Source organism: Agelaius tricolor, unplaced genomic scaffold (genome assembly GCF_023055355.1).
Source record: "Agelaius tricolor isolate 1412-34295 unplaced genomic scaffold, bAgeTri1.0.p SCAF_9, whole genome shotgun sequence".
Classification (NCBI taxonomy): Eukaryota; Metazoa; Chordata; class Aves; order Passeriformes; family Icteridae; genus Agelaius; species Agelaius tricolor.
The window spans coordinates 43877172-43902642 of NW_027269269.1; the positions used below are offsets into that span (position 1 = coordinate 43877172).

Sequence of the window (25471 nt, forward strand, 5' to 3'; positions counted from 1 at the left end):
TCAGGTACTGATTCAGACCCAATTCCATCAAACTCTACCAGGGTGAGCTCTCCATCGATGGCACTAAAACTGGAAGGGCAGAAGAATTGCCTGCCCATCAGGTAGTGTCTGTATCTAAAATGTTTGCTGAGAGTCAGCTCCAGATATGGGACTGACTCTGACATTACATCTAGTAGATGTATACCAAGAATTTGGCTTTTTACATATTTTTTTTCCACACACATACCCTCCTTTTTTTTACAGATATGCTAATTCTCCATTGGCAGTTAAGCACAATGACGTTTCAAATGCAAGCTGTTGTGCAATAACAGTAGAAATTCTATGCCAGTTTATATATATATAACTACTGAATAAGGGAAATAGGACTAATGCATTTGCAAATCACTGTGCAGATTGATCTTAAATCATTCTTTGTGGTATTTCAGCATTTGTGAAGAAAACATGAGGCTTAGCCAGCAATAATGCCTGCATGAAGCCACGTCTGCTATGTTTTCTTGCCAAGCAATCCAGTTTTAGCAGGTGAAGAATCAGTCCCCAGTGCTTTTTGCTAGACTGAGAATCAGAGGAGCACACTCAATAGTTGGCCTCATCTTTTCCACGCACATCCTTTGTGTGATCAAAAAAGATCTTCAATACATGAGCACTGCAAATTGGTATTTTTCAGTGCCTTCTTGGAGCTGATGCTGAAGTTATTTCTTGCATACAAAACAGATTAAAAAGAAAAATCACACTGCAGGAAGGGCTTGTTTAACAAAAGCTAAGTTTATCTCATCAGCTGCGTAGCTCAGCAGGAGTGATTTGACAGAGCACAGCACGAGCTGGGGGATTTTATTTTGGGCTAGCTCTGGTCTGATCCTGTGAGCTGAACACCCATGAGCAGCTGGGGAGCTTTAGGTGAAGCCCAGGGGTGCTGCAGAAAAGATGCAGCGTTTGCTGTGTGCTGCAAGGCTGCTGGACAATACCAACCCCGCACAGTGAGCACGGGAGCTTCTTTTCAAAAGCACATTCCTGACCCAGGCTAACACCATGTGCATGCATCTGCCAACAGATGACTGCAGAGAACAGCAGTTACAGGAGAGTCCCAAGGACAGAACGTGATCCAGCCTCTCCATCCCAGAGCTCAAATCTCTTTTTGCTCATTTGACAGGCTCTATTTGAAATGTGTTTTTCTAAGAATGTGCTATAGAGGGATGATGACAGCTGCAAGCTGAGAGCTAAAGAATGTTTTGTGTTTAGCCAAACATTTCCTCTGTGCCTTAGCATCTTCTATGTGTTTCTTATTCTCTCCTTTATAGCCTACCCCAAACTGTCTCCTGCACCAAAATTAGGTCCAATTAATATAATCAGTTCAAAACTGCTGCACCTGGTCAGATGTGGGCTGTACTGACCAACAATTTTTTCTGCCTTACACCAGACTGATATCAAGACAAGAGAAAGGCTTAAAATACTCACAGGAGAGGAAAAAAAAATTCCATTAGTCTGAGATGCACTTTACAGTCACTGTCAAAATGGCATTTCCATTTGTGTATCAGAAATTCAGATTCTTTCTAAAAGAGGGAAATGATATGCAAACAATATTCTAATAGAAGACAAAGACTGGGATTTTGAGTGCACAGAAGAAAGATTTATTTCAGGTTATGGTTTCCACAGCAACTTTTCATTTTATCCCTCATGTGTCTATCTGTCTTATAAGGTCTTTCACAACATTTATATATAATGAGATGTTCTGTTGATGGGAAATTATTAAGAAATTAATTTCTCAGGGGAAAAAACCCTGCAACTTTTCCTGTGTGTATTCACAGCTTCACACACACACAGCAATGTAACTATGAATCAAGATATTTGCATATAGGTATACATTTTTATTTTTGCTATCTATAGCAGCATGAAATTGGCAGCCACTGTTGATTACACAAGAATAACAATGATGAAGGGTGTGATACTAAGTGTAGCTGGTAGATATTCAGACCTGGAGGCAGGCAGTGCTCCTGAAGGTATCAGAGCTTTGCAGGCACTAACTTCCCTGATTAAGGAGGCAGCCCTAACAATACACTGACTGGTGGTGTTGGATTCCAGTCTTCCTGATATGAATATTTCAAGCAAGTTGCACAAAAAGATGAGCAGCCAGACCAGAGCTTTTCAGTAGTTGGCTCGTTTGTCTGTTTATTCCACACAACACTCCTCTCACACGAGATGGAGTGAATTACAAGACATTCATGTACTAAGCACGTTGTTCTGCAGCATGTGGCCACATGTTTTGCACAGAAGAGGGGGTTGCACTCTTCCAAGATGATAAATCTAGCACGGAAACGATTTCAGGGAGGCTGCCCATGTTTTCTTTTTCAGATGCACACATGGAAATCTAAAATATAAGCACAGCTAGATACGAGCATTATGATATGACAATATAAGCACTGTTGGACTGTGGCAGAAGTGAGACAAAAATCGATCCCAAAAGCACTTAGCCTTGTTTGCTCAGCAGTACTTATTGACAGCTGAGAGAATAGAATGAGTGGAAATGAAATTTTCAGAGCTCAGTACACAGTGATGAGATTAAAGTCAGAAGACCTAGAGAGGGACCATCGGCATAAAAATGCCTTAATAATGTAGAATGCGATGTTTACAGCATCCTCTTTCCTATTATAGCTCTGCTGGTGACTAAGCCTTGCCTGGTGCATTGACCTTGGCTGGCTGCCACCTGACAGTGCCCAGCCAGACACTCTCTCACTCCCCCTCCTCAGCACAACAGGGGGAGAAAATATGATGGAAAAGTTCATGGGTCAAGATAAGAACAGGAAGATCACTGGTCAGTGTCATGGGCAAAGCAGACTTGACTTGGGGACGTTAATTTCTTTTATTAGCAATTAATAACAGAGTAGGATAATGACAAATAAACAAAATTGAAAACACCTTTGCTCTCACTCCTTCTTCTTCACAATGTGCCTCATATTCCCCAGCGCCAGGAGTGCAGCGGGGTGGGGAATGGGGTTTGGGGGTCAGTTCATACCTCTTCACCTCCACCACTCCTCCTTCACACAGTTCCTCTGTTCCAGCAAGTTCCTTACCATGGGATACAGTCCTTCAGGAACTGCTCCAGTGTGGGTCCTTTCCATGGGATGCAGTCCTTCAAGAACAGACTGCTTCAGTGTGATTTCTGCCAGAAAACCCATTCCTGCATGGATCCCTCTCCAGGGTCACAGCTCCTGCCAGAAGTGTGCTCCAGGATGGGATCCCCACAAGCTGCAGGTGGAAATCTGCTGCTCCATGGACCCCCATGGGCTGCTGGGGCACAGCTGCCTCACCATGGCCTCACCAGAAGCTGCAAGGGAATCCCAGCTTTGGTACCTGGAGCACCTCCTGCCCTCCTTCTCCACTGACCTTAGTGTCTGCAGGGCTCTTCCTCTCACATTTTTCTCACTCCTCTTCCTCACGGGTGCTGCAGAGTGTATTAAATATTCAGAAAAGTTTATTCACTGAGATGCTGGTCAGGCATTGTAACAGGCTGCCCAGGGAGCTGGTAAAATCACCATCCTTGGATGTATTCAAAAACGTGTAAATCTGTCACAGAGGAGCACAGTTTAGTTGTGACCACCATGGTGCTGGGTTAATGGTTGGACTTGATGATCTCAGAAGATATTTCCAACCTTAACAATTCTATGATTCTGTTAGACAGATGTCAGCCAAGAACAAATAAAAATGCTGCATGTAATGCATTGGTGGATTTGGTAAGTGAGCTTAGATTCACAGAAGTCTAAGAACAGAACATTTTTCTCATCAAGAGTGATTAATTTCCTATTATGCATTGGGACAAAAAAATGAAGGAGACCTGGAGTAAGTATGTCCCTATGGAGAAGTTCAGTGAAAAGCACTAAAAAATTCCAAAACAAGTCACTATTTGAAACCTCTTGTTACACACATACAAAAGGCAACAAAAGAATGAAGAATAAAATTGTACTTGATGCCAGAAAGAGAAAGACATAAAACTAGGTAATAAAATACTTGGAGAACATAAAAATCGATAAGCTGAGAAACCTAGTGCATGAAAAGATTGCGGAGGAAAAAGAGAAAAGAAGGTACTTGCTTAAAGAAGCATCATTAAGGGCAAAATACAGCAGGACAGAGAAGTGTTAGGAAACGTAGAAAAAGTCCCACTTGGTTAATTCCTGAGCTCTTCACTGCCTCCAGCACATGACAGGTGTATACAGACTGTGGACACAAAATCAAGGAACTGACAAGTTATCATTAACAGCAAAGACTTCACAAAGTCAGAAAGAGTAGGTCACAAAGACATCACAGGTGTTACAGTTACCAGAAAAGAACCAAGGAAAGCATTATTTTCTCATCAGAGAGTAAAAGTTGTGACAAATTGATGCCAGGAAGGTTAGACAAAACTTATAGCTGCAACTTCAAATTCAGGAAAATCGAGCTCTTCACTGAACTGGCAAATACCCTTTGGACATCTGCTCCATTTCCAAAATCTGCAGAAAAATTGGTTACCTTCTTCATTTCAATCCTGGTGTTGAAATCTGTGATTTTAAACAAATATTGTTCATAATCTGAAGTCACATTCCAATTTATGAGGCTCAAAACATAATGCTTTGTCACCATTTTTTTCCATATTCAGTGAAGAGAAAGAGGCATCACAACACCTGCTATTTCCAGAAGACAAATTGTTCATAGATTAATCAGAAAGCAGACATCATCATTATTACAAAGAGTGTCCTATGAACAATGTGAGTGAAAATCCACACAATAAACAGGAGCATTTTCATCTATAATCACATCTGGTGCTAAAAAGCTCAAGTGACATTCGGTCAACTGTGCATTTGACTAAATAGTCGATCTGAAACAGCAGTGTCACGCTCCCAGGCTTTTTTAAAAATTTTTTTCTTGTGACAATGTGCAAATAGTTGACTCCAATTCCCATCACTTTTTAGTAGCTCTCTCACAATGATTATTCAACAAACAGTCAGCATTTTCCTACACGTTTTGGCAGTCTAAAATACCTGCCTTGATTAAATTTTCTTTCAGTGCAAATAAAAAGAGTAGAGGGTCACCAAAAATGTACTCATAATTAAGAGGGGGAAAAATCATGATAAATATACTCATAAAAACATTTCAAGTTGCTTATTTTTGGTACCAAATTGTTATAAGACACCAAACACACATTTTGAGCTGTTCTTTGGGTTACACCAAGCTGCCTATCCCATACATAAGCAGCATAACAGAAAATATCTAAGTGATTTATTTCTCATTCTCAAATACTCAACAGACCAGCTCATCAGCCCAAGAAGCATGGCACACATGGCTCTGGTCATGGCAGGCAGAGAGGAAGCCATCAAAACCCACACCAGGAGCTTCACATGTAACAAAACCCTGCCCTTTACCAGGCATAACCAACAGTGAAAGTACCTATAAAGGCTTTACTGATGTCCCAGCCTTTCTTACAAGCACCCTCATAGCCACATTATTCTCTTTGGCCTGATAACTTCTATTAATCATACACAACAAGCCTAAAAAGCATAAGGGCCAATTTTATTCCAGGATAGCCCATGCCATTGTCAGAGCACCTCGTTTCAGCACTAAGTCTGCTCAGAATTTCTACGGTAACAAAAGTGCTGACACATTGCAGGTGACTGGGCCAATTCCACCAAATGCAAATTAAAGGTGAAAATAAAGATATGAGTGTGAAAACCATAGTTTTCAGCCAGGACAAATTATCACAGATAGCTTCAGAGAGCTTTCTCCCCACACACCATCATCTCCCTGTCTAGGTTCTATCTTTTCTGTCTCTATGAGATCTCACCCTTCAACATCTCAGTTGGGGCAAAGGAATTAAGGAAAAATTACATTACACCCTAATGATCACAGTACACATGCACTGTGATTCCCAGAACCAGGCTGCTCCACAGCCTCTCTTAATTTTAACAGCCCTGTCATCCTTGGGTGTGGCTGCAATGATCCAGCTTCTGAAAAAGGTACAGATTGCTGTAGCTGTCCACAAAAACAATCCATGCTCATTTACCACACTGAGAAAACACCAGGTTTAAACCTGACTGGGCAGTTCCTTAAGCAAGAAGAGATCTTCCCTCTATTTCAGAAGCTTCAAGTCACAAATGACCCCTCAACAGCACCTTGGATTGAGGCACTGCTGTGAATTTCACTGGAGCTACAAGACACTTTTCCTACCTAGCATCATTTCAAACCTATTTGCACTACTTCCAAGTTGTCACTTATTTCTCCCAGAGGTTTTAGACATGAAAAGGGCCTCTCCCTTCCTACAGAAGGCATGATAATGCTGCACACCAGAGTGAGATCAACCCATCACTGACATTCAACACGACAGGAAAGGCTTCACTTGTCCACCAAGCCTGGAAACCAGCATGGCCTCTGTAGGTCCTTTTCCTTAAGGCAGAGAGTCATTCTTCATGCCTTTCTGGCTAAAATGAAAGGCTGGAGTGATGTCAGCTGACATCCACGTCTATTTAGAAGTGATAAAGTGCAAGGCACTGGGAGATGCATGCCTAAGAATGCATATGGAGCAGAGATGACCCTGCAGAAACAAATGGGCAAAGGCTCTTCAAAACATACATTTCAGTTTAGTTACTGCTGCATTAGTGTTTGGAAGCTCTGACAGACCTGACCAATGAAAACTGAAATTAACAACCACTCTGTGGAGGTTTTTTTTAGCTTGGGGACATAAGATGAGAAGAAATAAATGGTGCGGTTAGGGTTGTCTTTTTTTCCTTTGTTTTAAACAAGCACACCACCTGCACTTTATACAACTTAACACTTCTGTTCTCAGTAAAACCATGATGTGATCTCAGCTTCTCAGAAAGTGGTTAAAAAACATTTTCCCAAATAACCACAAAAATCCTTCCAGTAAATATTTGCATGTTTACATTAAAGAGTGTCCAAAAATTGTCCATTGCTGTTTCTTATTTCCATATCCAGTATAATATCAAATTGGTTTTATTTTCCATCAATTATCAACGCAAACAGAAAGATTAATTGAAAAAGAAATATGTTAAAAATACAAAGATGTCAAATATGAGATCATCATCTGTCATTGCAACCAGAAAACAAAACAAAACAACCAAAATTCCTAAAACTCTCTTATTTCTGCATTTCTGTCAGATACATTGCTTTGACCTTCTGTGTTTTGAGGTCTCCCATGCCACTTTCAAGTTTCCAACACAGAACTTTACAGAGAATCCAGTTGTCAAAATTGAAAGAAAAGTGCTACATTTTCACCAGCAGTCTTTTACTCTGGCACAGAAATATGTCCATTATTGTTTTGAGGAAAGTCAGCACATACATCAGAGTCCATTTTCTAACAAAATTAAGGTATTTCCCTGATTCAATCTTTAAAATTTCCAACTTTCTCTAGAGCTGTACTGATATTTAGAGAAAGAGAAAAAAACTTACTTAAACAAGCCTTTCTGCCCCACTATCGTCAGGTCAGGAAAGACAAAGTCTTTTGGGGGTAAGGTCTGAGGCTTAAGAGTTGAAGTACAAGTTTGAGGAGCTGAGTATCATTAACAGCTGAGCTGGCTACTTGTGCCTACACTCTTCTAAGTATAGATAAATAGATCTTGGTTTGTAATTCACATAGATGCTCTCTGGAAAGTCAGGAGGCTCAACTGCTGCTCTTGTTGCACGTGAAGGTGGGAACTTCGAGGCTCTAGTCTGCAACAGGAAGAAAAACATGTACCATTTATTACATTGTAGAATACTGTGGGACTGTCATTCCTATAGATCCCAAACTAAAAGCAAAGAGCAGAAGAGACCTGGTAGGTAACACTATTGCTGCAAAAGAAATGTGATTTCTCTGAGCTCTCTGAGCCAAAGGGTAGAGCACAGAGGGTGAAACATGAACTGGCAGACAAATGCAAGAACAGCCTTCACAAAGCCTCAACAGGACAGCCTCTGACATTGTTTTCTTAATATTGGTTTTTTCTTAATATTGTCTTTTCAGAAACAAATTTTGAAATGTTGGTATCTACAGCAAAATAGATGAAAATGAACAATGATAGCTTCTCTGAAAACAAAACAGACAGACCACAAACAATCCAATTTAGGCACCTAAAATCACTGGAAGCCTTTGATCTCTGCAACTCCCCCTCTCATCAATGAAATTGTCCTGAATGCCACACAAGAACATATCAGGAAATGAATCATTTTAACTTCAGAGCACTCTGACTGGTTTGCAACCAACAGGGCACACGACCATTAATTAAATCATGAGCAGAAAACAAAATAGGAAATAATTGGTCTTTCCATGTGCATTAAGTGAGGCAGAAGCCCTGAGGAAAAGCAGCACATTTTCATTTTGTTAAATATATACCACAACACACTGGAATTAGAGAGTGAGTAAAAGTTGTGGTGGCAGATTTATCCCTGGTGTATCCTGGCTTACAAGTATATGAACTGCCACATAAAAATAAAAGTTTCATAGCTGTGTTTGTCTCCAATATAGCAAAACAAAGTGGACCTTTTTCCCCTCATTGTAAAAGGCCTGTCTACTTCCATCCAATCTTTAATCAGGCAGGCTTCTGCCATTAAGAATACACATTCTTAAATAAAACATCTGAGTAAAGACTACTCTGTGAAGCAGAAATACGAAAATATTACGTTTTGGGAGAGTTAAAATGAGCACTGTAAATGTGGCTTATAGATAGGAAATGCACCACACCCCTCTATATCCAGTGCTTAAAAACTGCTCAAATTAAAATTAAAATTGCTCAAATACTCTGATTATACATGAAGCTAGGGCCATCCAAACAACAGACATTCTCACAGATGATGTGTTCCTCATCCCCCCCTCCAAGTGCTCCCAGAGGTGTATGGGAGGTTTGTCAGAGCAGACACATTGCAAAGAAATTCCAAGTTTTAGTGAAGAAAACACCAAAACCTGCAAAGCACACACACACAAATCCCACTTACTGTAAAGTGTTCTGCTGGGCCCTGTGCCCGTCCACGTAACCAGCAAGCTGAAAGTAGGATGTCAGGAAGTTAGAGTGGTTTGATGGTGCAGGGCACACAGCTGTTCTAGCTGGGGTTCTCCTCTAGCTACCCCCAGCTCTTGAAAGACTTTCTTCAAAATACAGTTACCCTCACATGTTAAGTTTTTGGGGTTTCTTACATCCTGCACTTTGACACGCTCTTGTTTTATTTTTCCCTTCATTGAAACTTTTGGTCATGCTGGGTGCCCTGGTTTCTACTGGGGTAGAGTTGATTTTCTTCTTAGTAGCTGTGGTTTGCATTTATTATGAGAAATTAAACAAATTAGCTATCTAATATGCCCAATACACAATTATCTGAAAGATATCAAACTATTTGGCCTATTCTTACACTTGCTCAAGGGAAAAATTATCACTGCTCATGGAAACAAAGATAGTTTGTGTTTAGTCATTAGTTTATGAACTGTCATTATTAAGTACAGAATTCTGTGCTGGTAAATGCAGAACAAACAAAATAATTCTAAAAACTCAAAGCCTGCCCTATTCTCAGAGAGAACCCTTTTCATCCTGAATGAATCTCTGACATGTCTGTAATGCATTAATACCACAATACCTGTGGCTCTTTCAAGACTCCAGACATATTTTAAATTGCTACCCCTTGTTTTATTATGACTTCTCCAAAAGGACAGTGCATATATGAACATTTTCCTCAACCCTTGCCTCCCACCTCAGTCTCAGCAATAAAGTGCATGTCCTTGTACCTGCACATGGTCAGCAATGGGATTGCAGTATATTTCAGATTCAAAAGACTCACCTCTGCATATGAATGTCAAGCATAAAGTCAGACCAGTGACAGCAATGGCACCTGCAGCTGCTCCTGTCAGGATGTAGAGAAGCGTAGGGGAGGTGTCTGAGCAATGAGAAAAGAGAGCAAGTTACAAGAGAGCTAGATGTCAGTATTTGTGACATAACTGCCTACCTTATCTGCAAGAAAAAGCTAATCCTCTGCTTCCAAACAAAGCAGAGAGAAACAGATGAGATGTCTGGATGCTGACCAGCAATAAGAAGCTGCCTCACACTCCCAGTCATTTGTGTGCACAAACACATTTTCATTTTCAACTCATCTGCCTTTACATTCTCATTTTCTTCAAGTACTGCTAGCCCTTTACAACTGAGCAGCTATCCCTGCAAAATGCTTTTATTAATGACTAGTTTATGCTGATTTCTGTTCTTCATGCCTTTACTAGCAGAGATACTTTGGTGGTGTGAGCACATCTTTAGCTGTTCTTACAAATCCTATTGCGATAGACTTCCAACAGGTCCAGCACAGCCACGGAAGCTGAATTTTAGCCTTTACTACCTTTGGAACACTTGCCAGTCACAGACAGACAGGCTCCAAGGAAATTTTCTCCGGACCATCACTACTGTGGAAAAGCTGGACAAAATGTCGTGGGGAAGGCGCTTTTCGATTCTCTTTTTTCTCGCTATCCTCTTCTGATTTGAGTGGCAAGAAATTACTTTCTCTCAAGTCCCTTTTGCCTGTGACAGCAATTGGTGAATGATCTCTCCCTGTGTTCACTTTGACCCACGAGCTGGCCATTGTATTTTTCTCCCTGTCTTGTTGAAGAGGAGGGAGCAATAGAGCAGCTTGGAGAGCACCTGGCAGCCAGCCAAGGTGAACCCACTGAAAGCAGAATAAGGAATTCTTGTAAAACAGAACAGGAATTTTGAAAGAAAAACACACTGAAAGCTTCTCCATAGAGTACCACAAAGCATTTGGTTTCAAAATCATTAATTTATCTCTCAACATGCACTGGGACTTATAACCACGCTAACCTAGCTCCAGAGCCCTGGCATTTAGTGGGAACAGCTGCACAGAACAGCAGAGAGGAGCCCAAGACATGATGAAAAGCAATCACAAAACAACATTATTTACATCTCAGGTCCATGACCAGAGTCTGGTTCATGGCTGCGTGGGTGACCAGGCAGGTGACAGAGGGAAGTGAGCTGTTGGCCCAGCCAAAGTAGCTCACTCTGGTCACTGTTCCACTGGGGTGATGGAATTCTTCCTCAGAGCTGTGATTGCTTGCAGGGATCCAGGAGATGTCAGCAGCTGGCTTTCCTGCAGATGCCTGGCACACAGCCACCCTGCTCTTGTCGTGGGTCAGAGTCACCGTAGGAGGGACTGCAGAAGAAATTTTGAAAAGACACAACCATTATTTCTATTCCAATTTTTTATTTCTATTTCATTTTTTAGTATAAAATCACCAGCTGAGAAACTGAAAAACAGGTGGGGTTTTTTTTAGATTGTATGACCAATTTGTGAGATTTTAAAATAATTTGAAATATTAGCACATCTTAAAGGAAAAACAATACATCAAAAAGTCCAAGGTGGACACTTCAAAAACTAGCTGTCTGCATCTAAAGTACTGCTTCCTCCTGTTTGCCAAAAGGTGATGACAGATTAACAGGAGATGGGATGACAGAGAGGGGTGGATTCAATAAAGATTTACAACTTGACTGATGCAAAGGCAGATTGCTGAAGCTTCAGGTACAATATTTAGGAGTTTGGATATGTAGAATCAAAAATCTGATAGCAGGGAAATAAAAGAGGAATTGGGCAAAACTGTTCTGCTTGAAGTCCAACAACTCATATTCTGCATTTGGCAAAACAGGGAAAGACTCACACAACACCTAAACATTTATCAGAAAGGCACAATTCTGCAGGAAAGAACCAAAAATACTCCAAAACCCAAATCCAAAACAAATTAATGACAAAAAAAATAGCAATTATAGAGTTGCAAAATTAATTTCTTATAATTTTTAGTTATATTGAGATGGCTTAACTAATATAGCCAGAACCAAAAATCTCTCCCTTTTTTTTATGGAAACCTAGATATAGTTTACCTCACTATATGAAAAAGATGATTTGATGTATTCATTATGCTTCCTAATATTCTTTTGTTCCTGCCTATGTTGCAAATAGACTAATTTAATTTTTACTTTAGTGATGCAGTCTTACCTATCACAGTCAGAGAAGAGGAAAACTGAAAATTCCCTTCAGTGTTGGCAAGTTCACAGGTGTAAATTCCCTCATCGCTGAGGTGCACAGGGTAAATACGGAGTGCAGGGTCACTGCCAGGTGAATATTTCAACGTGATACTCTTACTGCAGTTCAGACTGCTTGTCTTATTGTGATCCTTTCTATAGGATAAAAAGCAGCAACTTGTGCAATTCCTCTTCCACATCACCAGCAGTGAAGGCACCTTGAAGATTTTGGGGCAACTCAGCACCGCTTCCGAGCCAGCCTCCACAGTCACCCTGTTGTGAGCTTCATAAGATGACAAAAAGACATTAAAAATATGCTACAACCATTGTGAAAGCACAGGAAACTCTTGGCTCCATCACCCTTAAAAATATACTTCCTGACTGTACTGGCAGCTTTGGGGCACTTATTAGTATTCAACTTCCAGATCCACCTTCCTGAAGTTTGGAAGTGCAGTGGAGATGGTGCCTTTTTGCTGTGGACAGTGATGCTGACAAGCTGCAAGTCCTCCGCCTTTATTTTAGGCAATAAATTTCTATCACTTTAATATAGGGTTTGAAAAATTGATGGGGAGGGCAAAATTCGTTCTTAAGGGAAAGGAAACTACTTTCAAATATTTATTGTGTTCCTGAATTAGATGCCCTGCTTGAAGTGCCAGTAAAACTCAGTATAGCTGTGGAACACACACCTGTGGCACGGTCAGACCAACATCCCTTGGAGCAGAAGTTTAGTAAGAGACATATGTGGATCCCTTTTATGACAGAAATCATCGCTCTCCTGCCATTTTCCCAGCTGAACAGGTGTATCTTTAGATGAGCAGTTTTGGATTCCTGTCAGATTTTTCATTCTCTGCCACTCTGCAAGGCACTCAATTAATTTGCCAGCCAAGGAGACATTACTCTTTCCATTCCCACAAAACAATAGGCAAAATTTGCTCAGGTGCACTATGAACTTTCAATGTCCTGGCAAGTTGGAAATACAGAGTATCAAACAGTGCTACATGCAGTTTTGGATCTTTCTCACTTACCTTCAACCAGATTGATTGGCAAGAAAAGGAGCACAGCCAGAACTGCCCATTTCTGAGCCATCTTTAGCAGAAGGAATCAGCACTGCAGAAAATGAAGGCAAAGAAAACGGCATGTAGTCACAAATGGTTGTGCTCATCCCTTCAAAGAGAACATGTAGAAAACCCATTTCCTTTGAAAGCAGGAGTTCTAAACAAGACCCCATATCAAGTGCCACTCATACAGTGAAGAAGTACAGCAAAAACAGGGTTGAAAATAAAAAAAAATTAAAAATAAAATAAAGACAAAAATAACCCCCAAAACAAACCAAAACAACAAAAAACAAGCTACAGTTTGCAAACAGTTTTTTAAAATCCTGGATCTCTGGTACCACTCAGGATCTAGACTTCATCAACTATTTGGCAAAGAAATTATTCCTAGCTTTTGGATGCTTTTAATTTCTTGAAGAGTAACTCCCTTTAGGAGCAGAACAAAAAGAGCAGCCCTCCTATTGCAAGGGATCAAAACTGTATGAGTTTGTTTCTTGCTTTCATAGGCAGGGTGAACTAAAGAAGCATCTAGTAACTCCTGCTATTCTACAACTATCTAAACCTTTTAACAAACCATGTCTTATAAATGCTGCCATTTCTATCTCTTTAATATTTTACTTTCTGAATCAGGCACCCACAGCTAGAGATGATTGGAAAATACTGTTCCCATCCCACGGGAAATACTGACATGATGATGTTTTCATTCCCAAGTCAAAGATTTCATTTTAAATGTGAAACAAACCACGAGAGGATGCCTGGTGTAGAGGAGAGAAGCCACAACGCTGCCACACGTGAGGCACAAGAAGAACAAAAGCTGCCACAGGCACGAGCCAAATGCAAGAGATGGTGTTTGCCTTAACAGGGTGGTACAAGTGCATGTTCAAGTCACTGAATCACAGAATGGTTTGGGTTGGGAGGGACCTTAAAGATCTTCCAGTTCCAAACCCCTGCCATGGACACTTCCACCAGACCAGGTTGCTCAGAGCTCCATCCAGCCTGACCCTGAACACTTCCAGGGATGGGGCATCCACAGCTTCTCTGTTCCAGTGCCTCACCACCCTCAATAGAATTGTTTTCCTCAAAGAATTGTTTTGCTCACAACCCTAACAAAGAATTGTCATGCATCTGGATGAAAATCTTTCGTTTCCACCTGGTAAAAACGCCAACACAACCACATTGATCTATATTCTGCTACTAATGTGTAACAAGCAATGTAATTCCACATTAAAAACATCTCAAATTTCACTTTCATTCACATAAAATCCTTGCCATAAAGGAAATGTTTTGTTTTGTTTCATTTTATTCAGCACTGTCAGAAGTTTTGGGATTTTTTTTTTCTTTGCAATTTGGATGCATTATGCGTGCAAAAGTTGCTTTCAATCAAAACAGTTTGAATCTTTAAAAACTGATTTTTTTTAACCAAAAAAATTTAAAATATACATTTGACCAGACTTATGTACTGAACTTGACCTAATTTGCAAAGGATTTCTCCGTCTCTTTCAAAAGGAAAGTAAAAGAAAAAACAACAGACCTTCCACAATTTCTATCAGTAAATTCAGTATTCACCAATTTTGATGAGTCCATAAATATTCATAACAGAATATTTTCATATTGGAACTTGTCCCAGAGAAGTATCTTTTTTTTAATATGCATTGAAATCTCATATATGCAGTTTATTTGCTCAAAAAAACAGGCATTAATGATTAAAAATGGGACCTTACAGAAAGGAGAGAGTATATGACTCTCTTTAAATATTCATGGGTGAAACACAGAATTTAATCTCCAATTTTTAAAATTCACAGCCCTTGAACAGTTGTGCCTCTGAGCGAGAAGGAACTCTCAAAATCCATAAAGGAACAACCAAGCAGAGATGAATCAAACCCATTTAAAAGTAGCAAACGAATACTTGGTGGCTCGCCTTGTGTTATTGCCTTTGATGGAATTAAAATGCCTCAACAGCTGCATTAAAATAAATTAAATTTTTTACTCAGCCTCGGTGGCGGTGGCTGGCACAAGACCTTGCGATACGTGTGCCGCTCTTCCTGCTCGGATTCATCCCAAGGAGAGCTGAGCCTGGGGGAGATCCACTCCCTTTAGGGGCTCAAGAGGAGCCCTCCTCACCCCAGAGCCTGGAGGGGGAGCAGCAGCAGCTCCAGCGTGACCTGGTCTTCCAATTCTCCTCCTGAAGGGGATCCCAGTCCTGAGGGCTGATTCCAAGGCAGCTCCTGCGCACCAGGGAACTGCAGGGATGTACCTGGAGCTCCCCTCCCTCTCTGTCCCCACCAAGGGCCCAGATGTAAGTGCAAAGTGGGAACTATCTCAGTTTAGGAGATTCCATCCCTGCGTTCAGCTGTATGGCTCATTAGTTTCTTTTTGTTGTTGCTTCTGAGACCTTAACATGCAGCTGATTTTTCTTACAGACAGATAAAGCCTCCACCCCCTCCCCCCTTGAAAGAGATGAGTCAAAAAAACCCTCTGGTGGTACATTGCCCTGAAGAGGATGTGGCAGAGTTAAATTGAGAGAAACAAACTGCTTTGTGACATGGAAAACAAGTCACAACCTTAGCTGTCTGTTGTTACACATCACACACCAGCCACGAGCCTTGAGCTATGCAAAGCATCAACCTAAAATCAGGCAAGTACATGCAATGTCCAACATGATTTAAATATTTGCTAACACAGCCTGAAAAAGGAAAAGTTCAGGTATCTATCAGTGCATCAGCTGCCACCGCAACTTTTTAAAGGATAACCCGTCTGTCACAGAGCCATTCCTGTGTTTACCTCAGCAAAATATGGTTCTGTTTTGAAGTGAAAGCACATTTTAAAGGGTACAAAAGACTGTCTTAGAAGGCTCTCTGTTCTGTGTAAGATGGGAAAGGAAGGGCAGGAAGGGATGGCAACAAGAGAAAGCAGTGGCACACATCTATATCAACTCTCTTATAAGGATAAGGTAACTGCTCTGCAAATCAAGGCTGCATTATTTAAAATCCAAATCCACAATTTTGGCAGTCAGAGTAGCAGCAGCATCTTCTATGCAGTATTTGATGTTTCTACCTCATCACCAAGACCACACAGCACCCAACTCAAAAGCCTGCAGCTTTTCTGAAGTGAGAGATGCTGGTTATGCTGTATTTTCAACATCCCCAGGTCAGCCTCTTCTGCTCCCATTTCTCCCTACCAATGGTTCCTCTGCTGGGAATTCCCCAAGTCCCTCCACTGAAAATGAAACAACAAAATATAGCAAGACTTTGAATGCCCTCTGGGGAAGACAAAACATATCCAAAGGGGCAGCAGGTAGATACTCCCAAAGCTGAAACTGGAAAGCTCTGTGGGGAGAGGAGAGGCTGTGCTCTTTCTCTGTTCTCAGCCATCTCTGGCTGGCCCCTGACAGTGCTGCTGGGTAATGGACCTCTGCCTTGACCTCAGAGCCTCCTGGTATTTTTATTCTCTTTAAGATATCCTGACCCTGAAAACTGCCCTCTGTACTCCTGTAGTAGCACAGCAGAACACTGTTAGCTCTGCCAGGGACTGATGGATCAGAGCCTCCATGGTGCATTTTCTTCTCAGACTCCCTGTTTGTCTCACAGTTGCTGGCATCAGTTGAAGCCAGGGATGATTTGAAATTTAGTCCATCCAGTTTGTGAGCTAGTTTCATTCAGTTCCAAACTACAAAGCTTTCTCTGCAAAATGGGAAATAGAGGGTGGATGGCTTTCTGAAAGAGAGAATTAGCCTAATAGAATCAGCTCTCAAAACAATCACAAGCAAGTTATACAAAACAACTGTAAAATTACAGTGTTTAGGTAAATATACCTAAAGGTAAATAGTTTTGAAATTTCCTCCACAGCAAGACAGAGATTTGTGCCATCTATTGAATTCATCAAGATAGCAGTATTTAGAGTAATACTAACATTACAAAGTGTGGATTTTTCCCCAGGGGAAAAAAATTTGTCATACATAGTAGCTGTAATTGCAGGAAGCAGTTGGGCATCTCCCCTCTTCTCAGATGTATTTCCCTTTTTATCACTAGCTCATCTGGAAAATGGTTTAGTCCCATGAAGTTATAGCACAAGCCAAGGCATATTCCTCACACCTGCAGCTGCCTTGCAGCCAGTCCCTCAGGGAGTAATCCAGTGTTGGGAAGGGGCAAAAGGAGCAAAGGATGAATGTGAACAACACCACCCCTGGTAGTTTATTCTCTTCCTTCCAGAAAGAGACAAGACAATTGCTTTACATTTTCCATTTTATGCAGAAAAAAACCCCAAAAAACCAGTTCTTGTACCTAACACCTTGACTTTCCCAGGTATAAACCATCTGTGGCTCTCACCAATGTCAGCAAACAGATGGGGAAAAGCCCTGCTGGTAATGCAGCCTGTAAAACCTGACACTTCCATGTTAAAATATCCAGAGGCAATTATATCACAATTTGCAGAGATCAAGGAAATGTATTTCTTTTTTAGCTGTAGCTGATTGCACTGGGCCAGCAGGGCCATGCTCAGCAACTTCTACTCCTGGCCCTAGAGAATCCCCTTATCACTTGTAGGTCTTTAACCTCAGGAGCTTCTCTCTTGATGCCAGTACTGCAGCAGACAAATCTACCTACCACACATATGTTCATGATCTTAACTGCTTTAACTCCTGCCCCTTGTGGGCCTACTGCTTTTTGCTGCTGATTTCCCAGAAAAAAAAAAAACCTGGGAATTAGCAACCCACAAGTGTAATTACTGCTGTCAGGGCTGTGCATAACCAGAGGAAAAGTCTTCCATACAAGTATACAGAGATGAACAGAGAGGACAAGTATACAGAGATGGTTTATAGCTTGATGTTTAACTCCTTTAGTAAGCATCAGGATCTATCTCAGGCTCCCCAGAGGAAGGTTTCCTCCCCATCTTTCATTCAGAGGTACCAGTCTCCCACTCCACAGCCAAACATGGAGTTTGGAATGATGGAATTCACATGATGGAATTGCACCACACATCCCGAACTGCACATAAAGAAGCTAAAAACCTCAAGTAATTCCTGCTTTAAAAAGAACAGAAATAGCAGAAGGCCTGGTGTACAGCAGAAATAAAACCCCAGGTAGTCCTTCCTCACCTGTCAGTCAGCCCTGTGTGTACCATCACTAGCCATGGTTTAGGAAGTTCTAAGCAGGGACTTACCCGACCTCTCTCCTTCAGCTCTTCACTGCTCCTTCCCCGTCACACTTCAGAGAACTTCATTTTCTCTGAAATCTACAGCTTCCCCATTCCATGGACAGCTGTGAAGATCCTGCAAGAAGCCCCAGGAAGCCCCATCAGCTGGGACACAGCCTCTCCAGCCTCAAGGAGCTGAATTCTCCTCCCTCATTGGAGTCATTGCATAGATATGCATTTACTTATTTATGTATTTAAGGAAGGGAAAAAATTTTTCCCTGTGTTTATAAAGCAGCTAGATCAGCACTTATAAATATGAAATACATACTTCTCTTGTATGAGAAAGGAGGAATAGTTTTCTTTCATTTTCCTTTCTGTGTTTTTTTTTAAAGTGAGATAAACTTGTTGTGTAACAAAACATACCTAAAATAGTAACCCACATCTATATTTGAAAAAACTACACATCCTACCTCTCAAATACCAAGTGAAGTCATGACATCAGGATCAGGATGCCATTTATCACTGCCTACACTCTTTTGGTGTGGTGAAATATCCCCACAGGGGATACTTGTCCTTTTCCCTTCCTCACCATATCAGTTTCTTTGCTGTCACAGACTCCCTTTCTCAGAAGCCAGGTAGCTGTGTGTCAGTGGTGCAGAAAAATTCTCTGGTGGTGGTTTCCAGTGAAACTTCTCACCTCATTTCTTTTCTGGTTACCAGCACTCCTGGCAGATTTTAAGCTCCTTGAGGGAGGATGATGCAGGAGAGTGGAGTAGCTGGGAGGAGTCCTACAACATGTCCTTATCCAGGTTTCTGCTAAGCAAACTTCCCCCCATATTTTGTAGTCCAGTGGTCTGCAGCTGAAAAACACAGAACAAGTTCAGGTCATATCTCACAGATGTTAATGCTGTCATGGGACTGTGGGTATTGCTGATAAAAGATCTTCATTTTCTCATCTTCCCAGAGTGGCTTACAGTACAGCCCAGAGGGGAAGCTCCTGAGGACAGGGTGGCAGGGCTTCTCCAGGCTGGGAGAACATGCACATCATTGTCTCCTGACTCAGTGTCCAAAGGCTCTGGGTGAAAAGTTGAGGCGCAGCACTCACTACGACACAAAAGAGAGAAAGGGAAGTAAGATGCAAAAAACCAACCAAAGAAAAAAGTCAACTAGCAAACAGAATGCAGAAGTGTCAGACAGAGAGTCAGGAAGCCTCTAGCTCCCCACCACAAGGACTCTGCTGAATGCATTCATGCCACAGACCACAGCCTTTTGGTCACCCCTGCCTTTTGGCCTGTACAGGCTATGTACATACAAAGGCTACAGCACAGCTGTGCACAGCTAAGGGCTCCCTTAAAATACATGAAAAAAACATGTCTTAATCTGCTAAAAGTGTCTGTGCTGTGGCCATGTCTATGTGTATTTCTACATACATGAATATTTTTTAAAATCGTTATATAGAGGTACAATTTTAGGCACACACTTGGAGCTGCTGCACTCACAGCCCTCTGACACAGCAGGAAAAGTTAATTGGCTTGTTTGCAAAGTCTCCTCCACTAGAAACCTGAGTTTTGCACGTTGCTTCCACATAGTTTGTTGTCAGAGCTTGTTTATGGCTTTTGTCATGAAAGTGTCTCTGGAAAAAGTGGTTTTAAATATGCATCTAAAGGGATAAACTAGGGGTAACTTTGAGCTATACAGGCTTCCAACAAACCTCTTTGAAGAGGATGATCTTCCCCAAATAAGGCAATTCCTCATGTAAAGAAGAAGACCTGTGGACAACTGGTGGCATTTTACATGGGGGGTACCTGCAACTGAACAATGAAGGAAACAACCTCACTCAAAATCCAGATTCAGTGAGTCCAGCACCCCTACTCCATCAGGGTTATGTACCTGTGCTGCAAAACTCCTCCAAAGTAGTTTTAATGTAGTTAACAAGAGCATAAGGAACATTTGGGGTGAGGGATCCTGGCTGAATGCACGCCTGGACAGTTAGCTGGAAAATCCATTTTCACTGAAAACAACTTTTGATCTGGAAGCTTTGGACTAACAGCCTATATTTCTTTACAGGCTCTAGAAACATGTACTGCACAATCTACTCAAAGTTGTCTTTTCCTTGTTTACACAGGACATTTCTGAGATGGATAAAGAACTGTCATTCTTTCCTGCGAAACAGGGAGATGGCATTGCCCTGGCATGGGCCAAGAAACAGGCACTAGAGGTTTCTGAGAAAAGAATTCTGATTTTCCTGAAAGAAAACCCAGCTCTGGCTCTACCCTTGCCAAGGACAAGGAGAGGTCATACTGACTTGTGCAAGAGATTTCTATTTGGGAAAATTAGTGTTTTCTTACTACTGAAGGACACTCACAGAAAACCTTCCCCACTCTCCTCTGGCTGCACTATGATTTAAAAATGCTCATTAAGCTTCACCTTGATGAGCTGCATCTGGGCTGAGCTTATCAGAAACACTGTCTGTTTCCAGGAACTAGTTCATTTGGTTTTTAACAAACAGCTTTGAAAACTTATTTTTCTTCCCCAAATAACAACCTGAGTTCAGGCCTAAGCCATTGGCCAAGTCCAATCCCAAGTTTGGCCAGGCAGACCTCTCTGAACATTGGGAGGGCTTTCCTTACTGTTTTCTATCCTTATCTTTTTCCATCTTTACCTTTTTCCTTCCCCAGCCTCAGTGTAGGTCATTTGTGGTTGATTTTAGTTTTAGATTGATTTTACATTTCAGCATGATCTTTCTCTGTGCTTTAACCATCTAGTAAGCAGCAGAGTGAGCCTTGCCAATGCATTTTCTTGTGCTTCCACTTTAATATTAAACCTGCTTTTGCCAATTCCTTTGATTCTTTGAGCCACCTAAACCACTCATTTTGGACAAAAATTTAGCATTTTCTTGTTATTCACATCGCAGAATTCCTAGTCTTGATTATGTGTCTTCCATAACAGAATGTGCCTGTATAACAGCTGATGTTCCTAATAGACAGAGTGCACAGGTATTTGGAGCTGGGATTTCACTGGGTGTGTTTGTGTCTCCAGTTACCATGGATATACACTGATGCTCCCTTCCTCCATGTAAAGTGTCTCTCTCTGGTGTCTTATTACTCACAGACCTGCTGCAAGCACCTTGTTTTTATGACCCTTCAGCTCAAGGATTCATATTCACTGTTGTTGCAAAGCAGGATATTTGGAAGCAGCTTCTATGCCTATACACAGCATGGAATACTGAATGCCAAGGAGTTAAAAATCCCCCTGAGCTCGAGAGAACTGCCTCTTTAAAATTCCTACTTCATCTTCCAGTGCCTTGCAAAAAACAAGAAAAATTCTCCTCATTCTCTCCACAGCTATTCCTCCTAGTTGCCAGGAGGTGGAAACAGAGCTACACCAACCCAGGGAGAAGCATGGTGCTGATGTGCAGTTGTACAGCGTGCTGCCTGCTGAAAAATGGTGCTAACAATATCTGCAGTCCAAACTGGCTCTCTGGAGCCCAAAACACAGCATCATACAGTGCTCCCTGAGCCCCTCCACGTCCCCTTCCCCCCCAGCAAGACATCTCTACTGCTTGCTGAGGGTGCCCTGAAAGCAGCTGGTTCTGTCAGATGTGGCTTACACATTTGTTTCAGCAGGAATCCAAAATCAGGCTGCCTGTGATTGAAAGGCTCCCACAGCAGCAGCCATTGCAGCCCTTCAGAACTGATAAACAATCAGATCCCTTGCAAAGTGACAAGGAGATAAATTTTCACTTGGTTTATGTGTCTGCTTTGACACTTAAAAACATTACACCCATGTCCAGGTATGAAAAGCGTGGCAGAGATCAGCAGTGCTCACCAGACAAGCCTTAGTCACCATAGGAACAGACACAGGTGTAAGCTGTGTAACCTGTGACCATCTTCCCCTTGTCATCTGGTACCAAATTTGAAGGCCTGAGAGAGAACTCCTCCCACAAAAGGCAAATGCTTGGGAAAGGGGAGAGGGACACAGCAGTGTTAAAAGGCTGCAGACAAAATAAGCTTTCAAAATATCACAGAGTTGGGCAAAACATCACAACTTATTTTAGTTTCTGTTTGTACAAGAGGGAGTTTGACACTAACTTCATTTCTGCTTCCTGTGCATTCCCCACCTTGAGCTGATCCCATTGAGAGTGTTCTCAGCTTTCTCAGAGCAAGCTGAAGAGCACAGAGGATGGGCTAGAAATGAGCCAGAAGATATTTCAGAGGAGAGAAAAACACAGGAAATCCTTCTTTGTGCAGAGAGCAGTAGAAGAAATGAAAAAACATCCCTGCATGGGAAGTAGGTCCCAGAAAGTACTGCTGAAAAAAAAAATGGGGAAGGGGTGTCAACAAATATATAGACAATTCCAGAAATCCACCTAAGAGACTTGTGATTTTTATAAAATCAATCATACACCTTATTTTCAGAAAAAAATATTAAAATATATGTATCTATCTTCTTACCTTTGACATAGAAAATTATCCAGGATATCATGACCACAGCCCACATCTTTTCCAGCCCAGAATCCACTCTCACAGCTTTGTTCCATTCCAGGTAAACCTCTGTACTCTCTGTGGAGCTGGCACTGCCACACCTGCTATTACAATGACAAACATGCAAATAAAAGCCTGAAGAACTCCATGTTTCCTTACCTAAAAATTGGTGTCAAAAAGATGACTGAAGGCATAATTCTCATTTTATTTTGAGCCAAAATATTCTGGAGAAAACTTAAAGAAGGAGAAGGAAAGGTGGATATAAATCCCTACATTTTCACAAAGCTGGGGAAGAGCTTGGAAGGAATGTGAGCTGGTTTCTCAGCCCAACACACATCAGAATCAACCCAAAAAGCTCTGGGAGCTCACCTCCTTTGGCTACTTAGGCCAAATGGATATTTCCTTCTGCTGGGGGTATGGAGCTGAAGTCATTGGGCACAAGTAGAGGACAGCCCACCATGTAAGGTTTGATAACCAGGTAAGATACTTAGGGAATGATTGCACAGGGGCACTGCCACTGTGTCTTTCAGCCTTTCCAGCCTTTCTGCACAATATTTTTTTCTCTTCTAACCAATGAAGCAGGAGAATTAAAAAGGCACCTCTAAAAGAACAAGTAACTCCCAGCAGTGGCTACCATACCCTAAGTCCCACTCCCCCTAAGCACCAATCCTCCCTGAGTTCTGCTTACACAAAAATGAATTCCAGGGGTGACAAGGCCAGGCTGTTTGCACACACAAAGCTCCCAATTGAAGAAAACTCCTAGATCTCAATTTTAGGTAAAATAACTTTGCTGCCAGTGAATGCAGCTGTGGCTATGAACCCAGAACAGATGCTAAGTGAGCTGGGGTAGACCTGCATCTAACCCAAGACTAACATTTTCCCACCCTGCTTTTTTCACCCAAATTCTTTCAGCTCTGGTAACGGTGCTCAGAGTAGAAATCCCATGGGAAGCTGTTTCCATCAGCTCAGAGAAATGCACAGCCGAGCTAAAACAAATCCCTGACATTTTTCACATGTCAGCCTTGCATTTAGCACGCACAGATGAAGAGACAGAGGAGTATGAAACTTATTGCACATGTCACAGTGTGGCAGCAATCAATTTCAGTTTCACACCCTAGGAGGAGAGGATACATCTGCATGAGCAGGGCTTTTATCATGCAGGAATTTCTGCTGAGGCACCAGCGTGTCACCTCCCAACTCCCTGGACAAGCAAGTCCCTTACCTGGTACACTCACCATGCTGAAGTGGCCCACAGCAGTTAGGGAAATACTCTTTATTTTGGCTCTGCACTGATAGCAGACACTGTCTGACTGCTAGACTGCCCATATTTCCAGAAGTTTTCAGTGAGGACGTGACTTTTGCCACACGTTCTGAGTTTTGTGAGAGGTGCAAACTTTCCATCTCCTTTCCAAACCCAGTCTCTTTGTCCTTATTGGCTCCTTTTTACCCGTGAGCCTCCATTTGTGATTTGTGATTCTGTTGGTGCCTGATGAGGCAGCTCCAGGTTCTTTCCTTCTTCCAAGTATTTTGTGGCAGATGCATAAATGATTTCCAGGATGGTAAAAGGAGGGGCTGTCTTATGCTTCAGATGTGCACACAGCACCCAGGATAACAGGCAACACAATGAAAACTGTACTTTTTCCTTCACATAAAAGGACAGAAAATCTATTTACTAACATAGATCTTGCAGCCAACAGAATATTCTCTATAAGCTTTGCTGTTTTCATTAAAATGGAAGAAGAGGAAAGCATCCTCTCTTCAAAAAATAAGCAAGTGAAAGCATCAGGGGAGAGGGATATTTGGGAGGGCTCTTTGTTCTTATTTTTTCAATTTGAAGGTTTTTCCTTCTATCAAATGTTGAGCTGTTCCATTGAAAGATAATCTAAAAATACTGATTGGCTCAAAATAGTTCTCTTTTGGGATCAGATTTCACCTTCCAGCTCTCTGGGCAAAATTGAGCATAGAGAAAACAAAAGACTGAAATACATCATGCCTCAACAGAAGCTTATTGCAATAGATGTTCTTTCTTTCCCAGAACCCAGGGAGCACCTCCTGGCCACACCAAGTAACTCCCAAACTGGACTGGAAAAAAAGCCAAAAGCCAGAAAAACTCCTTTTTAATTATTTCTCCTCCTCAAGAGAGCACCTGTATCAAATTATCTGGCTAGCAGAGGTAAGAGTCAGACTCCCATCAATATGAATATATAGAACAGCATGCTACTGGCATCTCCTTTTCAATGATGAAAAAAAATTCTTATTACTGTAATTTTAAAAATTCTTAATTACTATACTTTAAGTGGGAGAATTCTGATGTAAGCATCAGGGAAAAAAAAAACAGAGAAATTCAGAAAGAAAAAAGAGTAATGCTTACCACAACATCCTTCTGCTTCAGACTAGTGTTAAGAGGCAGGAGAGCTTCTTGCTTTATTTCAAAATATAGATTTTTCTTTTTCCTAGAAAAACAAAGCTGTCTTTTAGAAACATCTTTAAGTGCCAGACCAGCAAGTGGAACTTGGTACACTGCTGGAAAGGAGGAAACAAGAGTGGTTTGCTTGGCCTCCATTTTCCAGATGGGTAAATGGCTTGAAAGGTTCTGTGATTCAATAGGAAACTAAAAATCAAGAGAAAGTGTTTGTTTGCTTTGGGATTGATTTTTTTTTTCCCTCTCACCTTAGCCATGGAAAGATTTCTGGTTGTTCCACATTGCCTGGTCCTTTTAAGCTGCATGCTTGTGTCCTGTGTGCTGGTGTGAGTTAAAACAGTTATTTTGGGCATGCCCTGATCTTGTTGGCAG

General features: G+C 41.5%; 1 protein-coding gene across 2 annotated transcripts; it reads right to left on the minus strand.

The window, feature by feature from the left end:
• Nucleotides 1–1678: 1678 nt before the first annotated feature.
• Nucleotides 1679–25266, minus strand: LOC139593084 (cell surface glycoprotein CD200 receptor 2-like). Of its 2 annotated transcripts, XM_071433728.1 has the most exons (11): nt 25049–25266; nt 23900–24319; nt 22314–22778; nt 18891–19297; nt 18221–18329; nt 13037–13118; nt 11986–12294; nt 10900–11148; nt 9778–9873; nt 8947–8993; nt 1679–7689 (listed from the first exon to the last, which is right to left on the minus strand). In XM_071433728.1, the coding sequence occupies exons 6-11, from the start codon at nt 13095–13097 to the stop codon at nt 7555–7557; spliced, it is 897 nt and encodes a 298-aa protein (XP_071289829.1). In that variant the 5' UTR covers nt 13098–13118; nt 18221–18329; nt 18891–19297; nt 22314–22778; nt 23900–24319; nt 25049–25266; the 3' UTR covers nt 1679–7554. The 2 variants fall into 2 exon arrangements, with proteins under 2 accessions (XP_071289829.1, XP_071289830.1); XM_071433729.1 differs by having other exon boundaries at nt 23900–25053.
• Nucleotides 25267–25471: the final 205 nt, after the last annotated feature.

What these genes read in the sequence shown, in the direction of transcription:
- LOC139593084 (XM_071433728.1), bottom strand. Translation starts at nt 13,097, where the DNA reads ATGGCTCAGAAATGGGCAGTTCTGGCTGTGCTCCTTTTCTTGCCAATC. An exon ending in CTCTTCTCTGACTGTGATAG is followed by an intron (nt 11,149 to 11,985) that starts GTAAGACTGCAT and finishes TTTCTTCTGCAG; the next exon opens with TCCCTCCTACGGTGACTCTG. An exon ending in GCCCAGCAGAACACTTTACA is followed by an intron (nt 7,690 to 8,946) that starts GTAAGTGGGATT and finishes TTCCTGTTGCAG; the next exon opens with ACTAGAGCCTCGAAGTTCCC.